Below are 27,103 nucleotides of genomic sequence, written 5' to 3'. Positions count from 1 at the left end.
GCTTTGCTCTTGATGTTTACCTGTTACGCACGTCCGGTGATTACATCAACTACTAACTGATGCAACTCAGTGTGAGATGCCGAACTGTTTTGAGAGAGAAAAACGCTTTTCTTTTCTTCTCTAGAATGCATTTACCGTATTATCTCTGAAGTAACTAAAATAGTTACAAAACCTTCAGTACACAGATAAAAATTTTAACTTATTCTTGCCTGACGTGACACCGCCATTCCGGCATTACATCTGTGACTAAATTTAGATATTTCAAATTCACTGAAATTATGCAAAACTCAGCTATATAAGCTGCCGTGCAAAGCTGGAAAGGCATTGCACTCAGTTAGAGAAAACTGTTGGTATTTGATACCACAAATTCAGTGAGGCAAGTACATAAGCGTGCTTCGAATTTTCTCAGGTAAAAATCGAAATTAGAAGGTAGAATTTACTTATCGTTCTTCGGATATATCAACTGTAGTCCGTGCCCGTACGCGTTGTCCCGTGTAATTAGTGTAACTGTACAATTTTGTCTTTTTGCAGAGAAGAACAAGAAGAGAGGATAAAGTTCTTGATTTAGCCTACTCCAGCCGAAGAAGCGCAGCTCTACAAACAGAACTGACGTATTTAGTTTCTAATAAATACAAGTAAAGATGGCTGACTTTCTGCAAACAATAGCTCAGTTTGCGAACGATCACTGGGTTACACTTTTGGTTGGATTTCTAATTCTCCTATTTTATTGGTATGTATTACAAATGTATAGAATCAGTGATGTACAGTATAAACAGCTCAGTGATTTGACTACTGATGATATAGCGTTCAGTTACTTCAATCTCGTTTGTTATAATTTTCCTGCGAACGGCAAAACACTCCAACCACTGTCAACGTATATGTAACACGCCCGAAAAGGTAACGCAACGTCACCAACCCCCATCACCATTGTCGAATTGTCGTTGTTCTTCAAAGTGAGAACTTTCATGTTTGGTGTGAATGATGAATAGATTATTTTTCATTTCATGATAGATTTATTCAATAATTAAGAAAATATTAACAGAATCAGCCATATGACGTTGTCTCTAATGTTTACATACCGAGAGTGCACGTGGATAGGAACGGTTTTTGCGGTGGTCACGCAACCCTCCGCAAAAAAGAGGCGTACAAGAATTAAGTTTTACTATTGTTTTCTTTAGCAGGTTTAGATGAAATGATCCTATTTACATTTGAAATTGAATTTAAAGAAAAATAATGCTTTGATCAATCTTTATCTCCAAGGTATTGTGTTGCACCATACACTGCACTAAAGAAACTTGGAATAAATGGACCAACACCGCTGCCATTCTTTGGAAATACAGGAGGGTTTATATTTGATGTAAGTTGTTCTTTATTTTTCCAGTGTATATTGATCCTGTACCCAGCCATTCAAATTTTTCATATCCAGCATCCTGCCTTGATTTTTAGCCCCATCCCGCATCCCGCCAAGCCTATTTTGGACCCTCAAAGTATTGCGGCATTTGATCCACTGCATGCAAATAAATGCTCAAGCTCTGCAAAAGTCTTACTTCTGGTCACTCTTTCCAATAACTTTTTCCCACTCATCACTTCAAAGTGTTTGCAGTTGAATCAAACTGAGGGGTCACATAGAATTTGCAAGAAAAAATCAAACATGATTATAGCAATTTGCAAGAGGAGCATTCCCCCCCCCCCCCACCGCTTTGTATGGCTATGGTTGCAGACAATAATTTTTTTTATTATTATTGTTTCCCAGTTAATAGTTTTAATTGGGTTGGCACTGTTCATGGTTTATTTGCCATGAAATCTTATTATTTTTTTTTTATACATGTAGCCAAACGGTGTCCCAAAACGTCATAAAGAATGGTACAAGAAATATGGCAAGGTGTTTGGGTATGTATTATCTCAATAAACATTAGTGCCCAATTTCCTTGTTTAAGTTAAAAAATGTGGATTATTAATAGAATTTGTTATAAAATAATGTTCATTTTAGGAATTGTGCATGCTAGGGTTGTTTAGTATGAGATAAAGCATGTCGCAGCCTACAACATGCATATGCACAACTTCTTGAACATTTTGCTTAAAAGAAATAGCAAAGCTGCTTGATCAGATTGTTAAGCAATATAAATGTCAGGGTGTCACCTACAAATGTCAAAATCCTACCGCAGTTACCATAGCATGATACCACTCAGGGAGTGTTGGCAGTTTCCCTTGGGATGCTAGTCCACAGCTGGTTCTATGAGCGCCTGCATTTTGTCTAGATTCCCTAATTGTTCACGACCATTCAATCACGAATTTCACACACTTATTTAAACCATTAGTATATAGGCAAATGCCACATCTCCCCTTCAGTGTGACTGGTATCTTATTCAGGTTCATTATTAAATGTTAAATAGATAATTTAAATTTGTTTTCTTTTAGAATGTATTTTTTCCGTCAGCCGTTTCTCATGATTGGTGATCCAGACATGATCAAAGAGATTCTTATTAAAGAATTTCCCAAGTTTCACGATAGAAGGGTAAGGTTGTACAGCTCTACCTATTTCATAATACATGCATTATAAACTTGTGCAGTTGACTTAGGTAGTTAATAATAATAATTACGAATTTGTTTGCGCAAATTCCATACGTAAATGTTCAAATGCGCATTACAAAAAACAAAAAGTTAAAATTACAGCTTAAAACTAAAATTTTTAAAAACTAAGTTCTAGGTTAAAAATTACAAGCATTAAAGTACAATTTATACCTAACTAGTTCTGAAAGGGACGTATACAAAACATGGACCTGGGTCCATGGACCACCCCTGTGGACCCGGTCCATGGACCACCTTGTGGACCCGGTCCATGGACCACCCCTGTGGACCACCCCTAATTTTCAAAAGAAAATCAAAAAAGTGTAGAATGGGGACAGGGTATTAATTGACGGCAGGTACCAAAAACCAAAACAACGAAATGGGTCCACAGGGGTGGTCCATGGACCCGGGTCCATGTTTTGTATACGTCCTTCTGAAAGTGATGCCCTTGTTAATTACTTTTGGATTTAGCAGCCTTTTCATATCACTCTCAGAGGGTGGCAATTCAGGTTGGCTTGACCCTTGCCAACAAGTGAAGTTATGTTTAAAGTCACTTAACTGCAGGACTCAAAGAATCTAAAAACGTAGTTTATTAAGGTATATATCATGCAGTCTTAGATGTACTCCCAAATACATACATATTTATCCACATGTAGCTGCACTTGGTGCAAATTTATGTTCATAAATTTCTCTTCAATCATTATTTAATTTGATTATCAGAGCATTGTGGAAATCCCAGAGCCTTATAACAGAATGTTAACAATTGTACCTGGTCAGAAGTGGAAGGATCTTCGTAATACTCTGTCGCCAACCTTCAGTGCATCTAAAATGAAGCATGTAAGTAAATTCATTAATATTCATTTGCAAATTTATTGATACCCAGCTGGTTCCATAGATTTTCTCTTTTTTAATTGTCTCATCAGCTACCACAACAGTTTTTTCACTTCAGTAGAAAAAAAGAAGGATAAAATCTTTAGGACCTGAGTAGCAACTGAATCATTTCTCGCCTCTCGTCTCCGTCTCTCCTCTCCTCGCCCGTCCTCCACTGTGTGTGGGCGTGCCCCCCTCCCCGCCTCCTTTTCGGGGGGGCCCCGGCCCGCGTCCTCGTCTCTCGTCTCCCCGCCCCGCCCCGCCCCCCCACCGTCCCCCCGTCCATCTCTGTCCCGCTCTCCCCCACGTTGGGCCGGTCCGTGTCCCGCCTCCCCGGCCTCCGTCCTCTGCTTCCTCTCCCCCCCTCCCCCCGCACCGGGCGAGCCGCCGACGGGTCCCCTCTCCTCGCCTGGTCTCGTGAGGGGACGGACATGCGGTCTGTGCCGGGCGCTCTCGGGTCAGTCCCCGGCCTGCTTCCCGGCTCCCTGCTCTGTCGGGCATTCTTCCTGTCTCTGTCTCTCGCGTCCACCTCCCGGTCTCGCCTCCCTGCCTCGTTTGTTGCCAGGACTCTTCTTTGCATCTGGTTTTGTCCGTCAGGTCTCCGTACTCGACTCCGCCTCGTTCTCCTTCCGGTTCTGAGGTGAGAGGTTGTTTCTACCAATTTAAAGTAATTAAAATAATACAGTCGTAAATTGTACATGTGTCTGTTCGAAATATTATAATTAAAGGCCCTTTTAAATACCTAAATGATAAATTTCCATACCCTTTCAAATACCTATACTTGTGAATTCCCTACCCTTTTATATACCTGAAGCCTGAAAAAAGGTACCCCTTTTGGGTGGAGCCTCCCCGTATAGACCATTATATAAGGGAGTACTCCCCCCCTTTTCCATGACAATATTTTGCTTATTGAAGTACAGGATGCAGTTTTTGATGATATAACGTCATTATATTGTAATAACATTAAATTATTAAGTAACAGATAGGTACGGCTAGGCCTGCAAAGGACTAATAATTCCCATCAACAGGGATTGGAAATATGCACTAGTGGCTGTGTGATGTGTGTGTGATTAAACTTTCTTAACTTTCTCTGTGGGCCACTTAGAAAACCCAGAGTAAAACTTTGAAAAAAAATGCTTACCTAATCATAATCCGAAAACAAAGAAGATGAAGGATCTCCACGAATACATATCTAATTTAAAGGTCTTTGATTTTTTCAGATGATGACTTTTATGAATGAAGCAATGGACACTTTAATGCAAAAAGTGGATAGGATTTCCAGGACAGGAGAAACTGTTGATTTTCACAGGTATATATAGCAATTACATTTACTCGTGATCACTAAATCGAATGTAGCATTTCTTTACTGTTCCCACTTGTGCATGATAAGAATTTTGTAAATTACTTTCACATTCTTAATCAGGTTTAAGCTAAAATTGGCTGTGGATTTGTTCTAGATTGAGAATGCAAGATTGTTAATGTATGTAATTTTGACCACTGACTGGTAATTGTAGTTTAACCTTTATACTTACATGTAACGCTAATAGGATACAACAAAAACTTTATTTGAAAAATAACGATTAAAAAAAGACAGTCCAGGGCTGATGTGAATTCCACAACTCTTTATGTCATTATAATTAAGGCACCCTATGGGTCAGATTGAGAAGTTCTTCCTCATTTACCCTAATTTTCTTTCAACTTGGAGGTTTTAAAAGTTGATTAATACAGTAACTTATTTATTTAATTAATGAAAATTTTGCTTTTTATCATGCTTTTTTTTTCTGATGCTTCTCAGAGAAACTGCTGCCAACCCAATTTCCCTCCATCCTTCCTGCCCTTCTGTCTCCTATCTCTTTTCAGTGGCCTTAGGCCGGCCAGGGTAGACGTTTTGGTAATAAATGGCTTTGTAAAAGACTTACTGTGAATGCTTTTAATCTCTCATTTGTTTTCTAGGTGGCTTCAGAGTCTGACCATGGAAGTAATTTTGTCAACAGCGTTTGGAGTCAAGGCTGAAACACAAACTGTTGAAAATGATCCAATCACTGAACTAGCAAAGAAGGCCATGGCAGCACACCCCATTGTTGGATTAATGAGTAAGAAATTACTGCTTTTGTTTCTGTTCATGCTATCTTGAATGCTTGTAGTAATGATCTTTCTGAGATCTTACTAGGTTTGATACTGTTATAGTTTAATTTGTAATGCCATTTAATTTCTGGGCATGTTCTGCTGACCTATATGTACATTGTGCACTATGTGCCTTCTCTCGTGTGTAGAGAAAAAAAATCCTTGTGTTGATCTGGGTTTGTTCTCCTTATGTTTGTTCGTAAATCCTGATACCACGGACCCGAAACCACAACAGATACATATAGCCAATACAATGCTGTATTGCTCGGATGCTTACAGGCAATCTAAAGCTAGAGGCTATAATTGTTTGAAATGGAACCCAGCTGGCCAGCCAATAAACCTTTTAATTACCATGCACCATTCTGCATTCCAGAAGACGTTTTCTAAACCACTTAAGTTTTTTATAGTTTTTCATTTGAATTAAGTCAGCTTTGAACGGTGTTTTAACTACACCATGTCATTTGTAACTCTTTTTTATAGTGCTTTTACCATTTGGAGGCCGTTTACTCCAGTACATCCCGGACCCTTTTGATTTTGAAAAGATTGGGGCGGTAGCAGCAAATATTATCGCTGAGAGGACAAAAGCAAATGGCGACAGCAAAGTTCATGTAAGTAGATTATCCGTGGCCAGTCATGCCCCAGTGTCTGTACCTGGAATTCAAAGCGTTCGTTGTTGACACTAAGTGAGAAGTGAAAAGGAGACAAAGCCTATAGTTTAACTTTGTTTGACCCCATGACCTTCAAATGCACAAATTATATCAAGAGAGAAAATATATTAAGAGAGAGCGGCTCGCTATCAGATTTTAGACTTGTTGACATACCTTTACAATTTATAAGACTTTGAGTCAGTCCAGTAATGATGTTGTGGACAGTAGTGTCACTGTAGTAGAGTAGTTGGAGTGTCGTTATTCTGTCTTCCTTCCCTTTTGGTCCTCACTAGTATTATTCACTAACAACATTAGCGCCATGAGCCATGATGCTTTTAATTATATATATATATATTAATTATTATTATTATTATTATTATTATTGTTAGTTCTGTAATTCCTTGGCCTGCTTGATTTCAATCTTTGTCAATTTTAAAGGAGATCAGACTTTCTTCAATTTTTCACACCATGTTTTTACGTCCTTTGGTTACAGCGGAAAGACATGTTGCAATTGATGCTAGATGCTAAAGAAGAAACAGGAGGAGGAAAAATTGATAATGATGATATCCTGGCTCAAAGTCTTGTGTTCCTTCTCGCTGGATATGAAACTTCTAGCACCACTCTGGGCTTTATTTGTTATCATCTCGCCACGGACATGCATGTGCAAGACAAACTGAAAGACGAGATTGACCGTATGTGGCCTGAAGACGAGGTGTGTACCTTTTTTGGTGTTGGTTCCAGAGCTGCCTGTCCCTCTTAGCCAGTGGAGCCTGCGCAAGAGAAACAAGTGGCTCTGGTGATCCCAGACACACGATTTGATTGGCTGGATTTAAACAAAACGAACAGCTAATCAAATGAACCATTTTAAAATCCCTTTGTTATACGAGAGTTAGAAACGATTTATTTGATTGACTAGATTTGAAACTCCCTTTGTTAATCTAGGCAATCAAATCATGTTGTCGGCTGAGGGAAATGGCTCTGGGACGAGAATGGTGTTTGACTTACTTTTTTTTTCCATCACAAGATTAAAAGTTAGCAAACTATCTTTTGAAAAAAAAAAACAACTGTTCTTTTAACTATCGTCAAAATATTCAGCACCAGGGTTGATTTAATTAACTTGAAGAAGTCAAAAGCAATGAGATTCAGATGACGTACTTTGAATACCCCTTGCCTATGAATTTTTTGACCATTTGAAGCATAATGGAGTTCAAGAACAAAACAGCAAGGATTTAAGCAATGTGATAACATGCAGGTACCTTCCTACATTGAAGAAACTGGTGTTTATAATTTAATAAACCCCGTAACGTCTGGCGTTGGGTGCTTTTAACAACAGCAAGCATTTCCTTGGAAACTGGAGACACTATTTTTATAAGAAGGACAGAAAAGCTATGTCTCAAGTCTTTCCCTATTTGCGCACTTCTGTGTAGAACTCTTCTGGTTTTAAATTTTAAGTAAATGATGATGTTCTCTTAACATGTTTTTTTCTTAGTGTTTTTATTTAATGTCGTTAAATGACTATTTCATCTGCAGGTATCGCCGTCATATGATGTACTTCACAAGATGGAATACCTTGACATGGTCATTAACGAAGCAATGAGAATTTATCCCCCAGGATTTGTGTAAGTTTCGAAGAAATACAACACTGACTAGGCATATATAATGCGGTTGGGTAGTTAATAACACTGTCGGCCGTGTTCAGATTGCTAAAATTTGGACATTGAAGGTTTCCATCTTCAGTTTTATAATAACTGGTTTACTGACAGTTGTGCAAACTGCTCTACATTGGGAACAATAACGATTGCTTTCGAAAGTCAAGTTTCTTTCACCTGCCATTTCAGATTTTACTGTAGTTGCTCCCTTTTGTTAAATCATTTTTGTGAAAAAAAAAATGATGTTATAGCAAGCGGTGGGTTCACCTAATACGAAAGAAAAATGGAGAAAGAGAAACGAGCTATTGTCGGTTCATCACGCTAAGACTGAAGTTGGAGTAGCAGGATCGAGATTTATTGTGTAAAGAGCAATGAAATTCTGATGACGTATTGCTTTTTACTTGTTTTCTAAAAAAATTCACATTTTGTCATAACTTTACATGTTCCATCACATCACAGTACTGATAGGTAAGAGGTTTTCTCCTATGATTCATGAGTTGTCTACTGAACTGTAATTTATTGCCTCCTTAGCCTCCAGAGAGATTGCAACGAGACCTGCACTATCAAAGGAGTTACAATTCCAAAAGGAATGCCAATCATGATTCCATGCTATGCAATTCATCACGACCCAGAGATTTGGCCAGAACCTGAAAAGTTTGATCCAGAGAGGTGAGGAGACGAACCTGATGTTTATCTCAGCTTTTTTTTTTATTTCATCATCGTTTCAGCCATTATCATTCTACTTTATCCACCAAAAACGTTGTCAGTTATAGATTTCCTTGCATTGACTTTGACAGGTTCACCGAAGCGGAGAAAGCAAAGCGTCATCCTTATACATTCATGCCGTTTGGATATGGTCCTCACAATTGTGTCGGCATGAGATTTGCTTTGCTGGAGATTAAGCTGACTCTAGTGAGATTACTGAAGAAATACAAGTTTGAGCGCACTGAGAAAACAGCTCCGGTAAGTTTGTTGTACTTCACATGGCATTTGCATTACACTGTTCATGGAGACGTTTTTCGTAATTAACGTACCAATTTTTTTGTGTGGCTTTTGGTACAAGTTTAAGATATTTTGGATGTTCTGGGCCGTACGTGCGCTACACTGACAATGTCAGATTGCAAGTGCAGCTTATTTGTTTGCTTTACGATGGCGGATGCGTGTAGAAATGTCATGAAATGTGCTCAGTTAGGCTCGTCAATGCCCAGTTCTGCGAGGCTTGACAACGACTGTGGTCGGATAATGATATTCAAGTCACTGAATTTGTTTTCTTTTTTTTTGCAGATGCCATTGGGTTTTGCTGTTGGTGCTGTTCTCACCTGCCCTCCAGGAAAAATCATGCTTAAAGTTTCCCCAAGAGAGTAAAAACAAGATTGCGCACCATCATTTACTTAGCAGATAGCTATATTTTCTAGAATTAACCTCTACTGGTCTATTGTTTAAAATGGTCTTTCAGAAATCCGTTTAGAAACGAATTTCTTGTTTTGAAACAGGAAGAAATCAACAGGTTTAAATTTAGTAAACTAGCATACTGAGTGTGTTTTTAGGGTATTAATCGGAAACTGATGAAATTAGGTCAGTTAGATCTAACAAAACGGCACCTTTTCAGGCATGTGGTAAGCGTCTTGATCCCAGGAAATCCCTTAGTTTGTTCACTGAGTGAAAGCAACTATAAGCAGGAATCATTCATCTTTAAAAAAAAAAGACACCTTTAAGTGTCTTTCTCAAGACAACTCTTGGTCGGACAATCGAATTTGACACACTTCCTTTGGCCAAAATGGTAGCATGAACTATGTCTTGCATGTGACGAGTGTGGGAGAGGTCGTGTGCTAAATCATGTGTTTTGCAACTACCTAGCCAAAGGAATTTTTTCCTCTTAATGGTTTTAGCTCTTTGCACGAATAACTTTCAATCAGTGGTTATTGCAAGTCACTGGAGAGCAGATTTATTATCAAATTCACAGTATGATAATAAAGTATAGTAATACAATACAGTTAGTATATATACTGCAAGCATTTTAATATTGTTGCTGACGGTTGCATAACGTGTTGAGCATATAAGGCACTACTGATTTGTCAATATTTCAATACGTAGTCACCTTATAGAAGTACTTTTAAACGTATAGACAAAAGTGACTGCAAACGAGAGATGCAATTAATTTCTCGATTTCACTAGCTTATGTAGAAGAGATTTGTTGAACAATTTGACTATAAAACATTGCGATAACATAGTTAAACTTAAAACCATCTTGGTTAAAAGTTATAAATTAAAAAAGGCGACGACGTTTCGATGTTGACGCTCAAATTTTGCATTTGTCTCTTCACTGAATTGGCTGATTGCTGATCTTTAAAAGGGAGTGGAACCATGATGGTAGGGCTGTTTAGTTGTATTCCTGGCAGCATTGATGTTATCGATACTGCGGAGAAACTTGTTGATCGACGCATTGATTAAATTGATCGGGTAGTCAAGGTTTATGAAAATAGAACGGAGTTTGTTGCAGTCCTCAGAAAAAGCAGCAGGAGTTGATGACAGTTGATGTGCGCGATGGATCATAGCGGCGAGCAGGCAATTTTTGTATCGCTTATCAACATGGCTGTGATGGCGGAGGAGCAACCCAGTGTTCGTGGTCTTTCTGTGGACTGATGTTTCGAGCCTGTTGCCACTTTTAGTGATTATCGTGCCAACAAAAGCGTTGGTGTTTTCATCGGCTATCTCCATGGTGAATTTTAGGTTTACGTGGCAAGAGTTCAGTTTGACAAGGAAAATGTTGCCTTCATTGCATTGAGGTCAGGCATAATTGTCAGGGTATCATTCACGTAGCGCTTATAGAAAGAGGGGAGGTCGTTTCTCTCGTCCAGTGTTTCTTCGATAAAGCCATGAACCAGTGTTGGCTAATAGTGGCTCGAGTGGAGAACCCATTGCTACTCCTTCAACTTGCTCGTGGAGCGTGTCATCAGCTATAGGTTAGAGCGTGCCATAAAGTTGAAATAGTTGATAGTTTCGTGAGCAGGAACATTGGTGAACAGGGCAATTACATCATATTGGGCGGGGCGAGCAGCGAAAAAAAATTGCTCTTCGAAAAAATAGGGACTGCTTGTAGTCTAGATCTGTTGTCAAGATTGCATTATCACTTAATGACATAATGATCTTAATTTGTAAGTATATTTCACACAATACAAATAAACGATTAAACTAGACGACTAGAAAATATAAACTTTTAACACTTAGCCAAGTGCACTCCTTTCGCAATACTAATTAAGGCGGGGTATTACCTGAAGGTCGCACGCTTTTCCGTATTTTCCAGCCATTACACTTTGATGTGACAGTACTACAACACTTTATCGGGTAACTACTTTTGTCACGAAAATGATCACAACTTGTTGACCAATGCCGGATTGGACATTTGTTTTGTATATACCATTACTGTAATAGCAAGTGATTGAAGAAGAATTGTAGTACTGACCCAAAGTATAAGGGCAGGGAAACACTGAAACCCATTATCAGCCACCTAACGAAATTTCCCGTTCGCGTTTTATGAAATCCAAAGCTTCACTTATCCCATATATCTATGTATTGCGGTGTTTTGTAAATTTTGGGGTTATTTTTGGGGATGTTTGGGAAATATTGAATGTGATTTAAAAAATTAGAATTTCAAGTTACAAAGTGATAGACGGCCACCGAACAGTCACCCGACAACCTGGAGTGCTCTTGCATGGGGGTCAACTGTCTGATGATGTTTTTATTTTTTCTTCAATCCCTTCTTTAAACTCTTAAAAATACATTCAAATTCAGGTAGACCCGGCCCACCTTAAGTTTTATTCTTGTGAGAAAACAACAGAAGTCAAAGGTTGCGTGGTATAATAAAGCCAAATTTTTATTTTCCCTCCCTTTCCCTTTTTGCCTTTCACCCTACCTGTATATAATAAAGAAGCGTTAAGGGCTGTAGGAAAGTAGGTGGCAGGTTACTTTTCTAGCACTCAAGGCGCAAGCCCTCTAGGGGGATATGCCCCCACCAGAAAAATTTGAAAAAATAGATACTTGAAAATGCTTTTTTCGGCATTTTTGATAAAAAGATTGTTTACATTTGCTGCATGTTTTAGTATCATTTTTCTAGGTACCAAGCAATTACAGAATAAGGGAAATTTTTCTTGTTTTTGATCTGCCAGGCAAGTACGATATGCCCTTAGCGTATAAACCGCGCGCTAATAAAACAGAACACACTTGATAATAAATCTCCTGTGTTATAAACTGTGCAGTACTGACGTACTTTAAACGTACTCGATAACAAACACCTCCCCGTACTAAAGATTTTTACTATAATCAGCATAGAACTGTAATAATTTCACCGCAGCGGTTTTGTTCGAATTTTTTTTTTACTTTACAGAGGGTCTGTTTATTGATCTGTAACTTGTATATTGACAAATTTAGAGCGAACTGACGTATGCCTGCTGCCATGATATCAAAGCGCAACACTTGTTCACAGGCAGACCACCCTTAGCCTGAATTTCAGACTCCCTCCTTGGTCGCCTACTCCCGAGAGCGTCTACACTTTGCTCTTGCGTCCGTGACGTCACTACACCGTGTGATTTGTGTTGTTGCATAGTGATATACTGATTCCCGCGAGGATTGCGTTGAGAGTTCGCACCCAGCTGTCATTCCGTCTGTCTCGGGTGCTGGCGCTTCGTCGCTTCACTCGGTCCTTTGTCAGTTCTTCCGCCACTCGACGCTTGTCCTCCCTCTCCAGTGATCTCTCGTCCCACGGTCGTGTTTCCGTCTCCCGTCCGTCTCTGTCTCGGGTGTGTTTCCCTCGTCCTTTCTGTCTGTCTCGCTCGTCAGTGTTGCCTGCGTCGACTCTCTTCGCGTCTTCTGTCTCTGTCCCTTTCCTTGCGTCTTCCTCTGCTCGCGCTCCCTCCGTGTGTGGTCACCGACGCAGGCCAGTTTCGACGTCTCTCTGGGGTGCGACGGGGGATGTCTATCGCGCCACCCTATGTGTTCGTGGTTTATTATTGTTGTTGACATGAGACGAACAAAAGAAATTTTGAAATTTATACGGGTTACTGAAATAAAGCTCTGGAAATGACATATCTAAACTACTTTTCGCTCTAAATATCTCAATAAAGTTTAATGAAACGTTTATCGACTCAATTGTTGTATTTCTTCGCCTGCGCGGGCCGTTTCAAGCGCCTTTTTAACTGATTTAGCCTCTTTCTATCTTAACCGGCCTTCGGCCGGCTAAATCAGTTAAAAAGGCGCTCTTAAAAAACGGGCCGCGCAGGCGAAGAAATACTGACAATTGAGTCGATAAACGTTTCATTAAACTTTATTGAGATATTTAGAGCGAAATGTAGTTTAGATATGTAATTTCCAGGGTGGTCTGCCTGTGAGTTGTTCATGTTGAAAAATTAGAGCGTTCGAAACCACAGCCGCAAGACAGACAAGATACTCCCGTTTACCGGCAGTCTTTGAAAACCCTAAATCCCATCAAAATGAGGCAAAATAAAGATTTAAAATTTCCTTTTTCAACTATTTTTTTTTTATTCAGTTCTATAAACTGCTTTTATGCAGTACTGTCAAACAAAAATTTCAATTTCCTCAAAGATTCGGGACCGCAAAAGGAGTGTGCAAAAACTGAAATGATGCGCGCGCGCGATGTTCGGCGGGTTTGTAGCAGGCCCAGGCTATCCCCGTCTTTTTTGGCCGGTAGGAGACTATAAAACATGAAAACATGAATCGGCCGTGCCCGATTTTATAAATACAAAATACAAGTAAAGATCGTAAAGATGGCTGACATTCTGCGAACAATAGCTCAGTTTGCGAACGATCACTGGGTTACACTTTTGGTTGGATTTTTGATTCTCCTGCTTTATTGGTATGTATCAAAAATGTGCGATACCAGCGATGGACATTGTTAAAAACAGCTTATTGATTTGACGTACCGTACTTTCTCGGAGGTCAAGCTAACAAGTAGATATTCTGTTTGTCACAAATCTTGATTGCAACATAAACTATTCAATCCGTTATAATGTACCTTTGGGTGATAATCAACTGCAGTCCTTTGATAAACGCCGGGCCCCGATTAAACGCCGGCTTCAAATAAACGCCGGGTTCACCAAGCGAAGTTAAAAATAAACGCCGGGGGCGTTTAATTGAGAAAATACGGTATGTATGGTTTCAAGATCAGACAAGCATACTGTACCGGATGTAGCGTGACCACCGATAAAAACCCACTCCAGTAAAATTATTGAAGTTGTTATGCTATTTTTTTCTTTAGCAATTTTAGATGAAATGATTCTATTTATATTTGTATCAAATTTGAAGAAAATAATGCTTTGATTAATTTATTAAACTAGCTTTAATACTCATGCATTTATTAATTTATATCTTCAAGGTATTGCGTTAAACCGTTTTCTGTGTTCAAGAAACTTGGAATCACTGGGCCACCACCGACACCATTTTTTGGAAATAGTGCACGGACAATGTTTGATGTATGTTGTTCTTTATTTTTCCAGTACAAGCTTGTATTGTGTGGTTCCATAAAATATCAATACCCTGCCTCTGGAGGATCATAGAAATTCAAAGGGGGAAAAGGTCTGGTCTAATAACCAGTAATCTCGTTCCCACATCTCGCGGGTTCTAGACGAAGCTGGAAGGCAAGATCTGGCCAAGCAAGAAAATTCAATTTTTTTGATTCATTTGGCTCTTTCAAAGCATGGCTGTCACAGCGCTAAAATTTGAACGTGCCATGCGGCCCCAAGGGAATTCAATGTCTGTATTTTATGCAAATTATAGATCATGCACGCAATCATAATATATTCATTTTTGGGATGTTTCGTTGTTTACAGTCCGCCTCAAAAGACAAGAAGATTTCGTTTTAGTTCTTTGTAGCATAATTTATAAAGCCATTTCAAACAATAACGATGTTTAAAAAAGAGATCTGCCGTAAAATATTTACGTTTGATTATGTGACCGGATCAAATTTGCATAAAATCTAGCATGTCTCAGACATTGCATGTAACCGCCGATGAACAATTTTTTTAATCAAATAAAATTTTTACCCGACCTAAACCTTCATGATTGCCTTTTCTTAGTAAACTCTGCTAGATATTATCTAGGAAGCGAGAATGGTAAAGCATTCGATTCATATAGTTGAGGATTGGTGAATATTTATTTGATTGCCTTTTTTCGCACCTTGACTTCCAATCACGTGGTACAATGATTGACAGTCTCTCTTCCCCCAATCTGGGAAAAGAAAACAGTTGAATGACAAAGGGAAGAGGGGTTAAACAAAACAACCTCTGTGGGGAGAGTATGGAATTCTAACAGCACTTAGAACCTGTATACACTCTAATTGTCTGCCTCTCTACCTCCTGATCATGTGCTCTTAACCTTCCTCCTGATCCAAATACATGTCTAAAAAAACTAAGATCACCGCTTACATGACTGTGTCTCACTCCAAACATTGAAGAATGCACATCCGTATCTTTTCATCGTCGCTTTTTCTCTCATGAGCACTTTAATGTACCTGCAACACTATCTCCCCCCGCTCTCCCTGGCATTCCGATTTCCGTTCTTTATCGTGATGTGACAAGCATATGAGAAAAGGCGTCTTGCCTTCCGAACTAAAAATTCTAAAATTATATTAAAAACAAATTCATGGGGACTGAAAATAGTAGTACCATGTAACATAATGTATTAAATGTAAGTGTGTCAGCTGCAGAACTATTAGTCTGCCAGTTCTTCTTGCAGAAAATGACTGAGAATTCAATTTTTGTACTTACGAAAAACTGGGTTGAGTAGATGACGTCATCAATCCCCTAATTGCAATTTTAGATTTTTTTTTACTTTAATATCTCTGAACTAAAAAGAATTTGAAAACGGAAAACGCCATTTTAATCTTTTGTTGAATTTATGAAACGCCTAAAATTTCAAGGGGTGAAATTTGATCATATAGTCACTAAGGATCTGTTTAATTGACAACACCAGCAATACCAGTATTATCATGCTACTTCTGTAAACTCCATGACTTTGGTACCAGTGGTAGATAATTCATACACATAATGTACAAAGAGAGGAAGGGATTGAAAAGGGCACCTACATAATGCACCCCTTGGAGATGTGAATTTCTGTATGCACAATCTTTCCAGCCTAATTCCCAGGGGTTAGGGAACCAGTGTTCCAGATAAGAAATGGGTCTCGGGTCAAAACCCAAAGAGGCTACCTGACCCGACAAATGAAATGGTCAAATAATACAATGTAAGTAACAATAAAAAGCAAAGAAGAAGTTTCCAAAGACAAAGATATTGGAGAGAAATCAAATTCAGGGCAAGAAAGAAAAAAAGTTCATCCACCATAGTTCTTTAGGCAACTATACTTGTCCAACGCTGTGTTACATTTTGTTTTCATCTGCTTTCAGCGACAAGAAAAACGAGCTTTGCCAAAACGCTCGTTCGAGTGGCCTTCTTTTTCAGCTTCAACTAGGTTCGAAAACTGCTTCACCATGAATTTATTTTTTCTCATCGCTATCTTTTGTTGCTTCAAATGCAGTTCACAAGGCAAAATTGTTCTAAATAGAATGTTTAAATCCATTTGTGAAGTCAAAAGACCTTGATTTTTCGATCGTGTCCTCAGGTATGATTAACTTGTGCCTGCATTACTACAGACAGCAGTAACCCTCAATACAGTACATGATACTGTAAGGGATAGCACAGTTTTAAAAATCAAGTTTGGTACCCATAAGATGTTCATAGTAATCTACCTTATTGTTACTTATTTTTGCGGGAACTTACTGTAATTTCGGGACATAATTTTTGCAATTTGGGCAAAAAAATATGTTTAAGGTCATTGCCCTGAAAAAGAACTGAACAAATTTTTTAACTAAACTTCGCCTACTGGTTTATTACGTTAAGGGAACTTAAATTTTGAAATAAAAAGGGGGTCACCAGATTCGTTTAGTAGCAGGAAGACCTTGTATATTCCATATATTCCTTAAAAATTCCTCTACGAGTACTAGAAAGTAAACGTTTAAGCGATAATTTATTTTTCAAACACAAAATTGATCTGTTTTCATTTTACAGAAAGAATTAGATCACTACACCCAAAATATGAGAAAAAATTGATAGGTCACAGACTCTTTACGAGAAAGCGACACTTTACTTCTCTCGCGGGCTAAGCCACATAGAAAAAGCCGCCATTTTGTTCATGCGCGCGCGCGCGCGCGCTTATTACGCGTAAAATTCTGCGCAGTAAGGATGCGCAATGCAATACAGGGCAATGACCTTAAAGGAACTTACTTTTCGCCAAAAATGTCAAAATACTAGTCTGCATTAACAAACAGTAAGTATCAAAATGGCACAACTGATTTTAATTTTCCAGTGACACTGAAAGAGAGAGGCTGTACCAAGATACTGATTATGTACATGTAGTAAAGTGACCGTAACATTGATTAATTATAACAAATTACATGTATATATATGGGTATTAAAGTTCGCGTCGTTATTTTTCGCGAGAACCTTTTTTCGTATGCTTGTCTGATCTTGAAATCATACATACGTCAAATCAATAAGCTGTTTTTAACACTGTCGCGGTTTTCTTGAAAATCGCAAAAATTAAGTCCTGCAAAAATTAGTAACAGTAAGGTATAAAACCTTAAAAGAAATGATTTGTGATTTTTGTACAATAAATACCTTTGTACCGGAACAAAAGAGATTTTAAGCGGCCTTTAAGAATAACTGGCATGAATCGTGACCAGTCACTTGTGTCAATATATTACGTGTTATATTAATTTTTGTTCTTGATTTAATTGTTCATTTAGGGGGCGTCTTTTCAATTTTTTTTTGACATTGTGTAGTTCCAGAAAACAAAAAAATATGGGGGGGGGAGGGTGGGGGTCTCAAAGATAAAAATTTTTAAAGAAATGTATGAAATTTAACTGAAATTTCCAGAGGGGTGGGGGGGTTCTTTTAAAAAAATCCCTTCCATGGGGGAGATATGGATATTTTATGGAACTACACATTAGCACTAGCCACACTGTCATTTTTATATCAGGGATTTCCTCAAAGTAATGTGAAAATAGATTTACCCATTATTTCTTAGTTTATAAAAATAAAACTGCCATCATTATTATTTCTTTATACATGCAGCCAAGCAATGTTCCAAGGCTTTATCTGGAATGGTACATGAAATATGGCAAGGTGTTTGGGTACGTATTATCTCAATAGTCATCAGTGACCAACTTCGTTGTTAAATTATATTATAGTTTAAAAAGTGGTTTATTTGAATTAGGAGGAGGTTTATTTTAGGAATAATGTGCATGCTAGGGTTGATCAGTTCGAGATTGTTATCTAGCTTGACAAAGCCCGCTGCAGCAAATACATCATGCACGTGTGTTAAGTGTGTTATATTTCTTGAACATTTTATAAAGGAAAAAGCAAAGTCAGTCATTTGCTTGTTGTGGTTGTTGAACAATAAAAGCATATGAAAAATTAAGAACATTTTAGAAGTGCAAGTGAGGGTGTGTTCTAAATAAAACTGCCAAAGCTATGGCTGAGTTTCTATAGCAATAATACTTGCTGGCATTCAGTTTCTGGGAGTTATTATTCTACTCCCCCTGGACAGGATGCTAGTCCATATGCCAGGTTTGTAGCCCCCTAGGTATTATTTTGTCTGGTTTTCCCAACTGTTCACTAGTTCTCATTTGCACTCACCATGTTTAAGATGTAAGATGTCTTGCTTAAATACGCAATACAATGACACAGTCAGAGCACATCAGCCCAGACCATGCAATCTGGTACCTTGATTCTATATTAGTAATTAAAATGTTTAATGGATAAATTAGTGCATAATTTACATGTGTGCTCATTAAATTCTCTTTTAGAATGTATTTTTTCCGTACGCCATTTCTCATGATTGGTGATCCAGACATGATCAAAGATATTCTTATTAAAGAATTTCCCAAGTTTCACGATAGAATGGTAAGGTTGTACAGTTCAGCCTATTTTCTTTCCCATTTGCAGCATATAATTACTAATACTTTTAATATAAGTACAGTTGACTAACTGTAAAGTTTTAAAAGTAACAACCTTTCCTGTTACTTTGTTCTTTCTTTATTCGTCCATTATATTACATGTACATTTAAACTGATCTTTTGTTTGCTAATTTAAATTTAATAGCAGGAGATCTTAGCAAGCTCTATTGAGCTTTTCTAGGAAGATCCCCTTAATATTAGCTTAAAAATAATTACAGAGCAGATGAAATTTTAACTGTAGATGTACTTTTTTTATCATCTTTATTGTCATTTTAACATTCTTTTTTTACATACATACATCTATGTAACTCTAGATGCAGTTTTTAAACTGCATCTAAAATTAAAATTGTAATACACATGTTTCCCTAACCTATTATCACAATCAAATCTTATAACCTAAGATACTCGTTTTTTACGTATGAAGAAGCGGTCGACAAGGCAAGTCTGGTCACTCTGTCAAGTCGAAGTCAAGCCCTGATGGAAAAATTGTTTAACAACATTTTAGAGAACAATGACAGTAGGCTGAGAAATTTACTGCCCCCACGGAATCTTAGTACCGGTAGTTATAACCTCAGAAAGTCACGCCAGTTTAACCCTGTTTTTAAGACTAATAGATTTAGAAATAGTTTTATTGTCCCTAATGTACTTAAGTGTGGATTTTAATAACTCTTGTATAGTTCTTTAAATATTTTTACATTTTATCGTTAGTTTTTATCACTTTATAAATTTGTAAATATGACATAATTCAACCTTTTAGGTTGCGAAGTTGTATAACTATCTATCTATCTATCTATCTATCTATCTATCTATCTATCTATCTATCTATCTATCTATCTATCTATCTATCTATCTATCTATCTATCTATCTATCTATCTATCTATCTATCTATATTCCTTTAAAATACTTGTCCTCTCTGTTTCAGTGGCATGCCTTTTAAGGCCTGTAAACTAGCTATCTCGAAGAGATATGGTGCTAAGTGCATGACCACTATAAACAACATTTACATTGCCTTTTGAATAACGGTTAACCTAGAACAAACATAAGATCAGTTTGGCATGGTTTGTTGTATCTGTTGTTTTTATTTTTATCTTGGCAACAAGTGAAGTTATGTTTTAAGTCGGTATAAATCTCATAGAGTCAAAATTTTCAGTGGGTTGTTACTTTTAGAAGTTATTACTTTCAGAACTTTATGGTATCATAATATGGGGGTTAAGAAGGGGTGTACCCACAGGGAAATGGGGTCATGTTTTTTGTTACTTGTCCCTTGAATTGAATGCTTCTTTCAAGAATCTCAAAAAGCAGCTTTGTCCTCAGAAGATTATAGTTAGACATATCCCCAAATATGATAGAATATATGTCGTAATGTTCTGATAATTTTGAATCACACATGTCCATTTAATTTAATTATCAGAACTTTGTGGATATCCCAGAGCCTTATAATAGAATGTTAAACATTGTACCTGGTCAGAAGTGGAAGGATCTTCGTAATACTCTGTCGCCAACCTTCAGTGCATCTAAAATGAAGCATGTAAGTGAATACTCTCCATCTGCAAATGAAATAATTTCTACCATTTAAGTCAATATTTTTGTTAACTTACTAATAGTAACCCAACCTGGCATGTTGGTAGTCTACCCACTCTTCCCCACATGGTACTTTAGTCAATTTGTGATTTTCATCAAAGACGAAAATTGAAATGCGATTTTGATTTCCGACTTTCCAGATGTGATACGTAAAGGATTGGGTCCATTTCATTGAATAATAATATCAAAAAAATAGAAATATTTGGAGAAAGAGTGGTAATTTTCCATTTTGATTCAGTTGGAAAATAACAAAATTGAAATAGGAAATTACCACTTTTAATTCTTATGCTGATTTTAAATGTCAAAAATTGAAAACAGACATTTAATTTGGATTTTTTTCTCAATTATTCAATATTCTCGAGAGATGATTTCCATTTTTCATTTTTCAAGTTTTGATTTTTCTTAAAAATTGAATGGACAGAAGGTACACAGACCTTTCTTCTCAAGGTTTTCGTGGAACAGTTCCTTTGCAACTTTTGTTGATCTTTTTGTGTTTTGTAAGTCTCATCCAGCAATTTTTCAATTTCTTGCTCAGTTGAAGAAGTAAAACTATCGATGAGCCATGTTTTTACCTTAGCTGTGAGCAAGATGCCACTCACCACCCGTGAATTTGGCATTGCTCTTGGAAATCATGCATTGTGTGTGCAACCTACAGATCATTTACTCATCTGCTAGCAGAATTCGAGTGAATAATCCGTAGGTTGCGTTGAATCCCAGAATTAACTGTAGGCTCTTAACCAATGACAAGACAGATAGTGACTACAATGTATAATAATAATAATAATAATAATAATAATAATAATAATAATAATAATAATAATAACAACAACATCATGCAACAACAATAATAATCGATTTTAAACATCGAACATTGAAGGATTTCAATTTAATTTTTATAGTTATCTGGTTGTTGTAGATGATGTCCTTTATGAATGAAGCAATGGATACTTTAATTCAAAAAGTGGATAGGATTTCCAAGACAGGAGAGATTGTTGATTTTCACAGGTAGTGTTTTTTTAGTGAGCAATAAATTTTATTCACTAATTAAATGAATGCATTTGAATAATTTTGTACTGACCCCTGTTTTTTTTTTTTGTGATAGAATTTTGTAATTATCTTGACATGTCTTTGGTAAAAAAAAATTGGTTGCCGAGTGCCCCAGATCAAGGATGCAGAATTATTTCTCATTATTTTAAATTTATTATAGACAAAATACACACAAACAGCTAATTAAGCTTACAAGACGAATCCGGACAACCTACAGGTACAACTTCGAGTGAATATTTTACGAAACTTTATTTAATATTACCGTATCCGCCTAGATTCCTCCTTCTGCTTTTCGGATAGCCAACCAAATACATTATACATCATAAATAAGTTGCCCTGACGTTCAGAACATTTGTTTTGCATGAACGTGACAAACGTCTTGCAGTCAAGAGCTGTTTTCTTCACCGTTTCTGGGCTTTAGGTCGCTGTTTAGTTAATTTCTCGACGTCTGCGTAAAGTTTTCCGAAGATTTGACTATAAAAACATCGAGTTCGAGAAAATAATTTGGTTCTTCATTCATGTTTGAAAATTTTCTCTGAGCTGAATGAGAAAAATGGCGCGCGTCGGTTGCCAGCACGGCTTTTGGCGGGAAAACTTGGAGGCCGTGATGAATGCCGGGAAAATATTCGTAGACTGCGACCTGTGCAATACCGGAGAGGCTCCTGATTGGCTGTATTTTTCAAGGCATGAGATAATTCACGGTACGCCACGAGAAAGCATTGCATAACTTTTTTATCCCATTCCTCTTACTTACGCATAATGAAAAAAAAAATTGTATTAACTTAACCGGTTTAGATTCCTCCGTCCGCTTTTCGGATAGCCAAAAGAATACATGTACAGCATAAATAAATTGTTCTGGCGGTGCAAAGTCAAAGTCACTGTTTTGCATGAACATGACAAAGGTTTCAGTCTACCGATCCTGGATATTTTCAGTCGCTGTTTGGCAAATTCCTCGACGTCTGCATCAAGTTTTTCCGTCTCTAGTATGAAGTTTTTCGAAGATTTAAACTATAGAATGTCAAATTCGAGAGAATAATTTGGTTCTTCATTTACGTTTGAACATTTTATCGCAAATTTTAGTTTAAGCTGAGTGAAAAACAAAAAATGGCGCACGTTGCCGGCTTGGCTTTCGGCGGAAAAACTTGGAGGCCCAATGAACGCCGGGAAACTTCCGTGGGATATGGCAGAATAAGCAACGGCTTTCTAGGCTCGTGATTGGTTGTATTCTTCAAGGAATGGGATAAATGTAATTACTGACCATTGAGTGGTTAGAAGACTCAATTAGAATTTAATGCTATTAATTCTCATTTGTTTTCTAGGTGGCTTCAGAGTCTGACCATGGAAGTGATTTTGTCAACAGCATTTGGAGTCAAGGCAGAAACACAAACTGTTGAGAATGATCCAATCACTGAACTAGCAAAGAAGGCCATGAGAACACACCCAATTTGGGGACTAATGAGTAAGGAATTACTGCTTTTGTTGTTATGCTTCAGTGAAGGCTTGTTATTATGGTCTTGTTGATTTTGATACATATGACTAATACAATGCTATAAAATACAACACTCAATGGTAAAAATAATTTATAAAAATCCCAGTATTTAAAGAAGCAGAAGCAGAAGAAGAAGGCCAGTATTTAATGAAGAGATAGGATACAGACTGGCAGTCTAAAGGTCTGTCTCGTTTGGAATGAAACCCAGCTACCCGGGGGGGGGGGGGTACTACCTATAACGGCCTATACGGGGAGGCTCCGCCCAAAAGGGGTACCTTTTTCAGGCTTCAGGTATATAAAAGGGTAGGGATTTCACGAGTTTTAAGTATATGAAAGGGTGTGGAAATATGTCATTTGGCTATTTAAAAGGGCCTTTAATTAAAATATTTCGAACAGACGCAATTTATGGCTGTATTATTTTTATTTATTAAGCGCTACATAAAAATGACAAGAAAACGTCCTATTTTAAGTCCACGCCATGTCGCTTAGGTATATGAAAGGGGTACCTTTTTCAGTTAAAGGTATACGAAAGGGGTACAATTTCTGTCAAAAATGGTATAGAACTTTTTTGAGTACCCCCCGGGCCCTGCTAGTCACCATCATGGTTATTATTCCGTATACCGGAAGTTTTTCGTTGAAAGCCAGCTCCAGCTCTTATTTGTTACTTTATTTTACAGTGCTTTTACCATTTGGAGACCGTTTACTCAAGTACCTCCCAGACCCTTTTAATTTGGAAAAGATTGGGGCGGTAGCAGCAAATATTATCACTGAGAGGACAAAAGCAAATGGCGACAGCAAAGCTCATGTAAGTAGTTTCTCTCAGTCAGTGTCTGGAAGCTAAGTGTCATTGACACTGAGCATCAATCTAAAAGTAAAAAGCAGACAAGCTTTATATTTTAACTTTGTTTTAGGCTATGGCCTTTTAATGCACAACAAATTTTCTTCTTCAATTCCTTGACCCGCTGGTTTTTAATCTTCATCAGTTTTGGGAAAAGCAAACTTCCTGCAAGTTTTCACACCAGGTTTTTACGTCCTTGTTTGCAGCGGAAAGACATGTTGCAATTGATGCTAGATGCCAAAGAAGAAACAGGAGGAGAGAAAATTGATAATGATGATATCATGGCCCAGAGTGTTGTGTTCCTTATTGCTGGATATGAAACTTCTAGTACCACTCTGGGCTTTGTTTGTTATCATCTCGCCACTGACACGCATGTGCAAGACAAACTTAGAGACGAGATTGACCGTATGTGGCCTGGAGACGAAGTATGTAACTTTTTGGTGTTGGTGGAACTCTAATTTGTGATTCACTTGTTTTGACCACAAGATTAAAAGTTAGCGATCTATCTTTTGAAAGAAATACCAACAGCTCTTTTAACCATCTCGTACTAAGCATGACGTACTTTCATTATCCCCCCCCCCCCTTACCATGAAATATGATCATTTAAGGCAAGATGAAGTTCAAGAACAAAACGCAAAAGATTATGGCAGTATAATAAGATGGAACCTTCCCGTTCCGACATTGAAGAAACTGATGTTCACAATAAAAAGGTTTTGTACCTCTTCAACTGGCAATGCAATGGATGCCTTTAAGAAGAACAAGCATTTCCCTGGAGTCTGAAGACCTTGTTTGGAACAAAGGTAGAAAAGAAAGCCTGGCAAAAGTCTGGCCCTACTTCCACGGATGCCCGTGGTCAATTTTTTAATTGAATGACTACTTTATCTGCAGGTATCGCCGTCATATGACGTCCTTCACAAGATGGAATACCTTGACATGGTTATTAACGAAGCCTTAAGAATGTATCCCCCAGGATTTGTGTAAGTATTGGAGAAACACTTACAGCTGTTGGGTATTAGTTAACGCTTTGTCGGCCTGGCCGGTTACTAAAATTTGAATATTGAAGGTTTCAGTCTCAGCATTGTTCAATATCGAACTTTAACTGTTTTTTTTCTATCTGTTTTACTAACAGTTGTGCACATTCATAGGGAAAATTTTGATTTGGAAAGTCATGCTTTCTTCCCCTACCATTTTACTTTTTTGCCTCGCGTTGTTTAATAAAAAGTAAAGTCTGTCTCCGAGCCATGAGGCCCATACAGCCGGAGCTTATCCCGGTTTCAGTAGCATTAAGCGACTAGGAGTATTGCTACTCCCCCCTGGATGGGATGCTAGTCCATCGCAGGGTTACCCCCCAGCAGTAAATTCGCCGGTGGAGAGAGGCACTGTGAGAGTAAAGTGTCTTGCCCAAGAACACAACGCAGCGCCCCGGCCAGGCCTCGAACCCGGGCCGTTCGACTCGGAGTCAAGCGCGCTAACCATTAGGCCACCGCGCCTCCCACAGCGTTGTTTAATCAGTTGCGTTAAAAAACGTTGTGTTTGCATGCTCAAAGCCAAAAATGGAAATAGAAAAACGAGCCGCCATTGTCAATTCATTAACGGCTAACTAGGTGAAGTTGCAGAATCATGATTTTTTAATAGAAAGCCATATTATGTTGAAGTAAAACGGATTTTAGGTTTTTGTTTAACTCACAACACTCCTATTTTCAAAAACTATTCTTTGTCGAGGGCTCATCGCATCATCGTAAGTAGGTGACAGCTTTTCTTCTATGATACATGGCCGAGTTGTCTAAATGCAATTTATTGTAACGTTAGACTCCAGAGAGATTGCAACGAGACCTGCACTATCAAAGGAGTTACAATTCCAAAAGGAATGCCAGTCATGATTCCATGCTATGCAATTCATCACGACCCAGAGATTTGGCCAGAACCTGAAACGTTTAATCCAGAGAGGTGAGGAGACGATGCCTGATTTTCGATGTTGTTTATCTCACGTATTTTTGTTGTTGTTTTGGTTCATTCTCCCTCCTCAGCTTTCCCGTGAAAGTTCTTTCTTTTTTTTCCTCCTTTTCTCCCGTCTTTGTTCATCTTGTTTTCTTTTCGTCTTATTTAATCACTGTTTTTTTATCAAACGAAATCTTGTCAAAGTTGTCGTTACTAACAGATTAAATTTTCCCTGCATGTTTTTTGACAGGTTTACCGAAACAGAGAAAGCAAAGCGTCATCCTTTTACTTTCATGCCGTTTGGACATGGTCCTCACAGTTGTATCGGCATGAGATTTGCTTTGCTGGAAATTAAACTGACTCTGGTGAGATTACTGAAGAAATACAAGCTGGAGCGCACAGAGAAAACAGCACCGGTAGGTTTGTTGTGCTGAACATAGCGTGTGTATTATATTTATTGTCCATCGATTCAAATCGTGTGGACGTTTTTCTTAATTAATGTACCTAACCTTTTTGTAGGTTTTGGTGGGTTTGGGTTTTTGGTTCGCCTAAAGCATTAAGCAACGATTGCAGCATATGTCTTGATTACTTTGCGTTGCGCATGAAAAACGGTCATGAAGACTTGCGCAGGTGGGTTCGTCAGCGTCCTGCGATTGTTCTGCAAAACTCGACAATAAGGTCGGATATTCAAGGTCAATTTTTGCTGTAGAACATGAATTGCTGCACTTTTAAGCCTCATAATCAATGCAATCACTGAATTTGTTTTCTTTCTTTGCAGGTCCCATTGAGATTTGCTGTTGCTAGTGTTCTTGCCTGCCTTCCAGGAAATATCATGCTTAAAGTTTCCCAAAGAGAGTAAAACCAGGGTTGTGCCCCATTGTTTACTACGCAGACAACTAGATGTTCTAAAATTGACCTTTATTGGACTATTGATTAAAATGGCCTATCGGAGATTCGTTTAGAAATGCTATTCAGTTCAGTTTTTTTTGTTTTAAGACATAGGAAGAAATCAACAGAATGTTTTAAAAATAGAAAATGCGATCTCTGGTTTAAAAAATTTGATTAAAAACGAGCTTTCGACTACCAGTCTGTGGTCTTTAACAAGACTTTATTCCCCCGGGGGGGGGCCGGCGCTTTATACTTGTTAATAAAGACTGCAGACTGGTAGTCGAAAGCTCGTTTTTAATTAAATTTTAAACCAGAGATAGCATTTTCTATTTTTTTACAATGTCTTACCCTGGTTACTCGCGTATTTTTAAAAGAATGTTTTAAATTTGGTAAACCGGCATACAAAGTGTGCTTTGCGGTATCTAACGGAATCAAAAATG

The 27,103-nt window shown here is 37.9% G+C and overlaps 2 protein-coding genes and 1 long non-coding RNA gene across 4 annotated transcripts; 2 read left to right on the top strand and 1 right to left on the bottom strand.

Annotated features, from left to right (window-relative positions):
• The first annotated feature begins 292 nt into the window (after positions 1-292).
• Positions 293-26,801, top strand: LOC144644075 (cytochrome P450 3A8-like). 2 transcript variants are annotated; one of them, XR_013569025.1, is made up of 15 exons: positions 293-409; positions 532-730; positions 1,261-1,357; positions 1,832-1,890; positions 2,419-2,515; positions 3,289-3,405; positions 4,659-4,747; positions 5,392-5,531; positions 6,043-6,170; positions 6,703-6,921; positions 7,740-7,828; positions 8,390-8,527; positions 8,656-8,821; positions 9,143-9,365; positions 26,792-26,801. XR_013569025.1 is itself a non-coding variant. In XM_078503484.1 (14 exons), exons 2-14 carry the CDS (start codon positions 642-644, stop codon positions 9,221-9,223), a joined length of 1,509 nt encoding a protein of 502 aa, XP_078359610.1. In that variant the 5' UTR covers positions 293-409; positions 532-641; the 3' UTR covers positions 9,224-10,169. The 2 variants fall into 2 exon arrangements, 1 of the variants encoding a protein (XP_078359610.1); XM_078503484.1 differs by lacking the exon at positions 26,792-26,801 and having other exon boundaries at positions 9,143-10,169.
• LOC144644074 (cytochrome P450 3A8-like) lies at positions 13,597-26,730 on the top strand. The gene is made up of 13 exons (XM_078503483.1): positions 13,597-13,727; positions 14,247-14,343; positions 17,998-18,056; positions 18,732-18,828; positions 20,294-20,410; positions 21,380-21,468; positions 22,830-22,969; positions 23,677-23,804; positions 24,044-24,262; positions 24,726-24,814; positions 25,647-25,784; positions 26,026-26,191; positions 26,554-26,730. Exons 1-13 carry the CDS (start codon positions 13,639-13,641, stop codon positions 26,632-26,634), a joined length of 1,509 nt encoding a protein of 502 aa, XP_078359609.1. The 5' UTR covers positions 13,597-13,638; the 3' UTR covers positions 26,635-26,730.
• LOC144644079 (uncharacterized) lies at positions 18,915-22,490 on the bottom strand. Its single transcript, XR_013569028.1, has 3 exons — positions 21,773-22,490; positions 20,343-20,429; positions 18,915-19,355 (listed from the first exon to the last, which is right to left on the bottom strand). It is a non-coding gene; the product is annotated as an uncharacterized LOC144644079 (long non-coding RNA).
• Positions 26,802-27,103: the final 302 nt, after the last annotated feature.

This window comes from Oculina patagonica, chromosome 2 (assembly GCF_052425735.1).
Source record: "Oculina patagonica isolate OP01 chromosome 2, crgOcupat, whole genome shotgun sequence".
NCBI classification, from domain to species: domain Eukaryota; kingdom Metazoa; phylum Cnidaria; class Anthozoa; order Scleractinia; family Oculinidae; genus Oculina; species Oculina patagonica.
The sequence above is the reverse complement of the archived record's forward strand: the minus strand, read 5'-3'. Positions and strand labels throughout refer to the sequence as shown.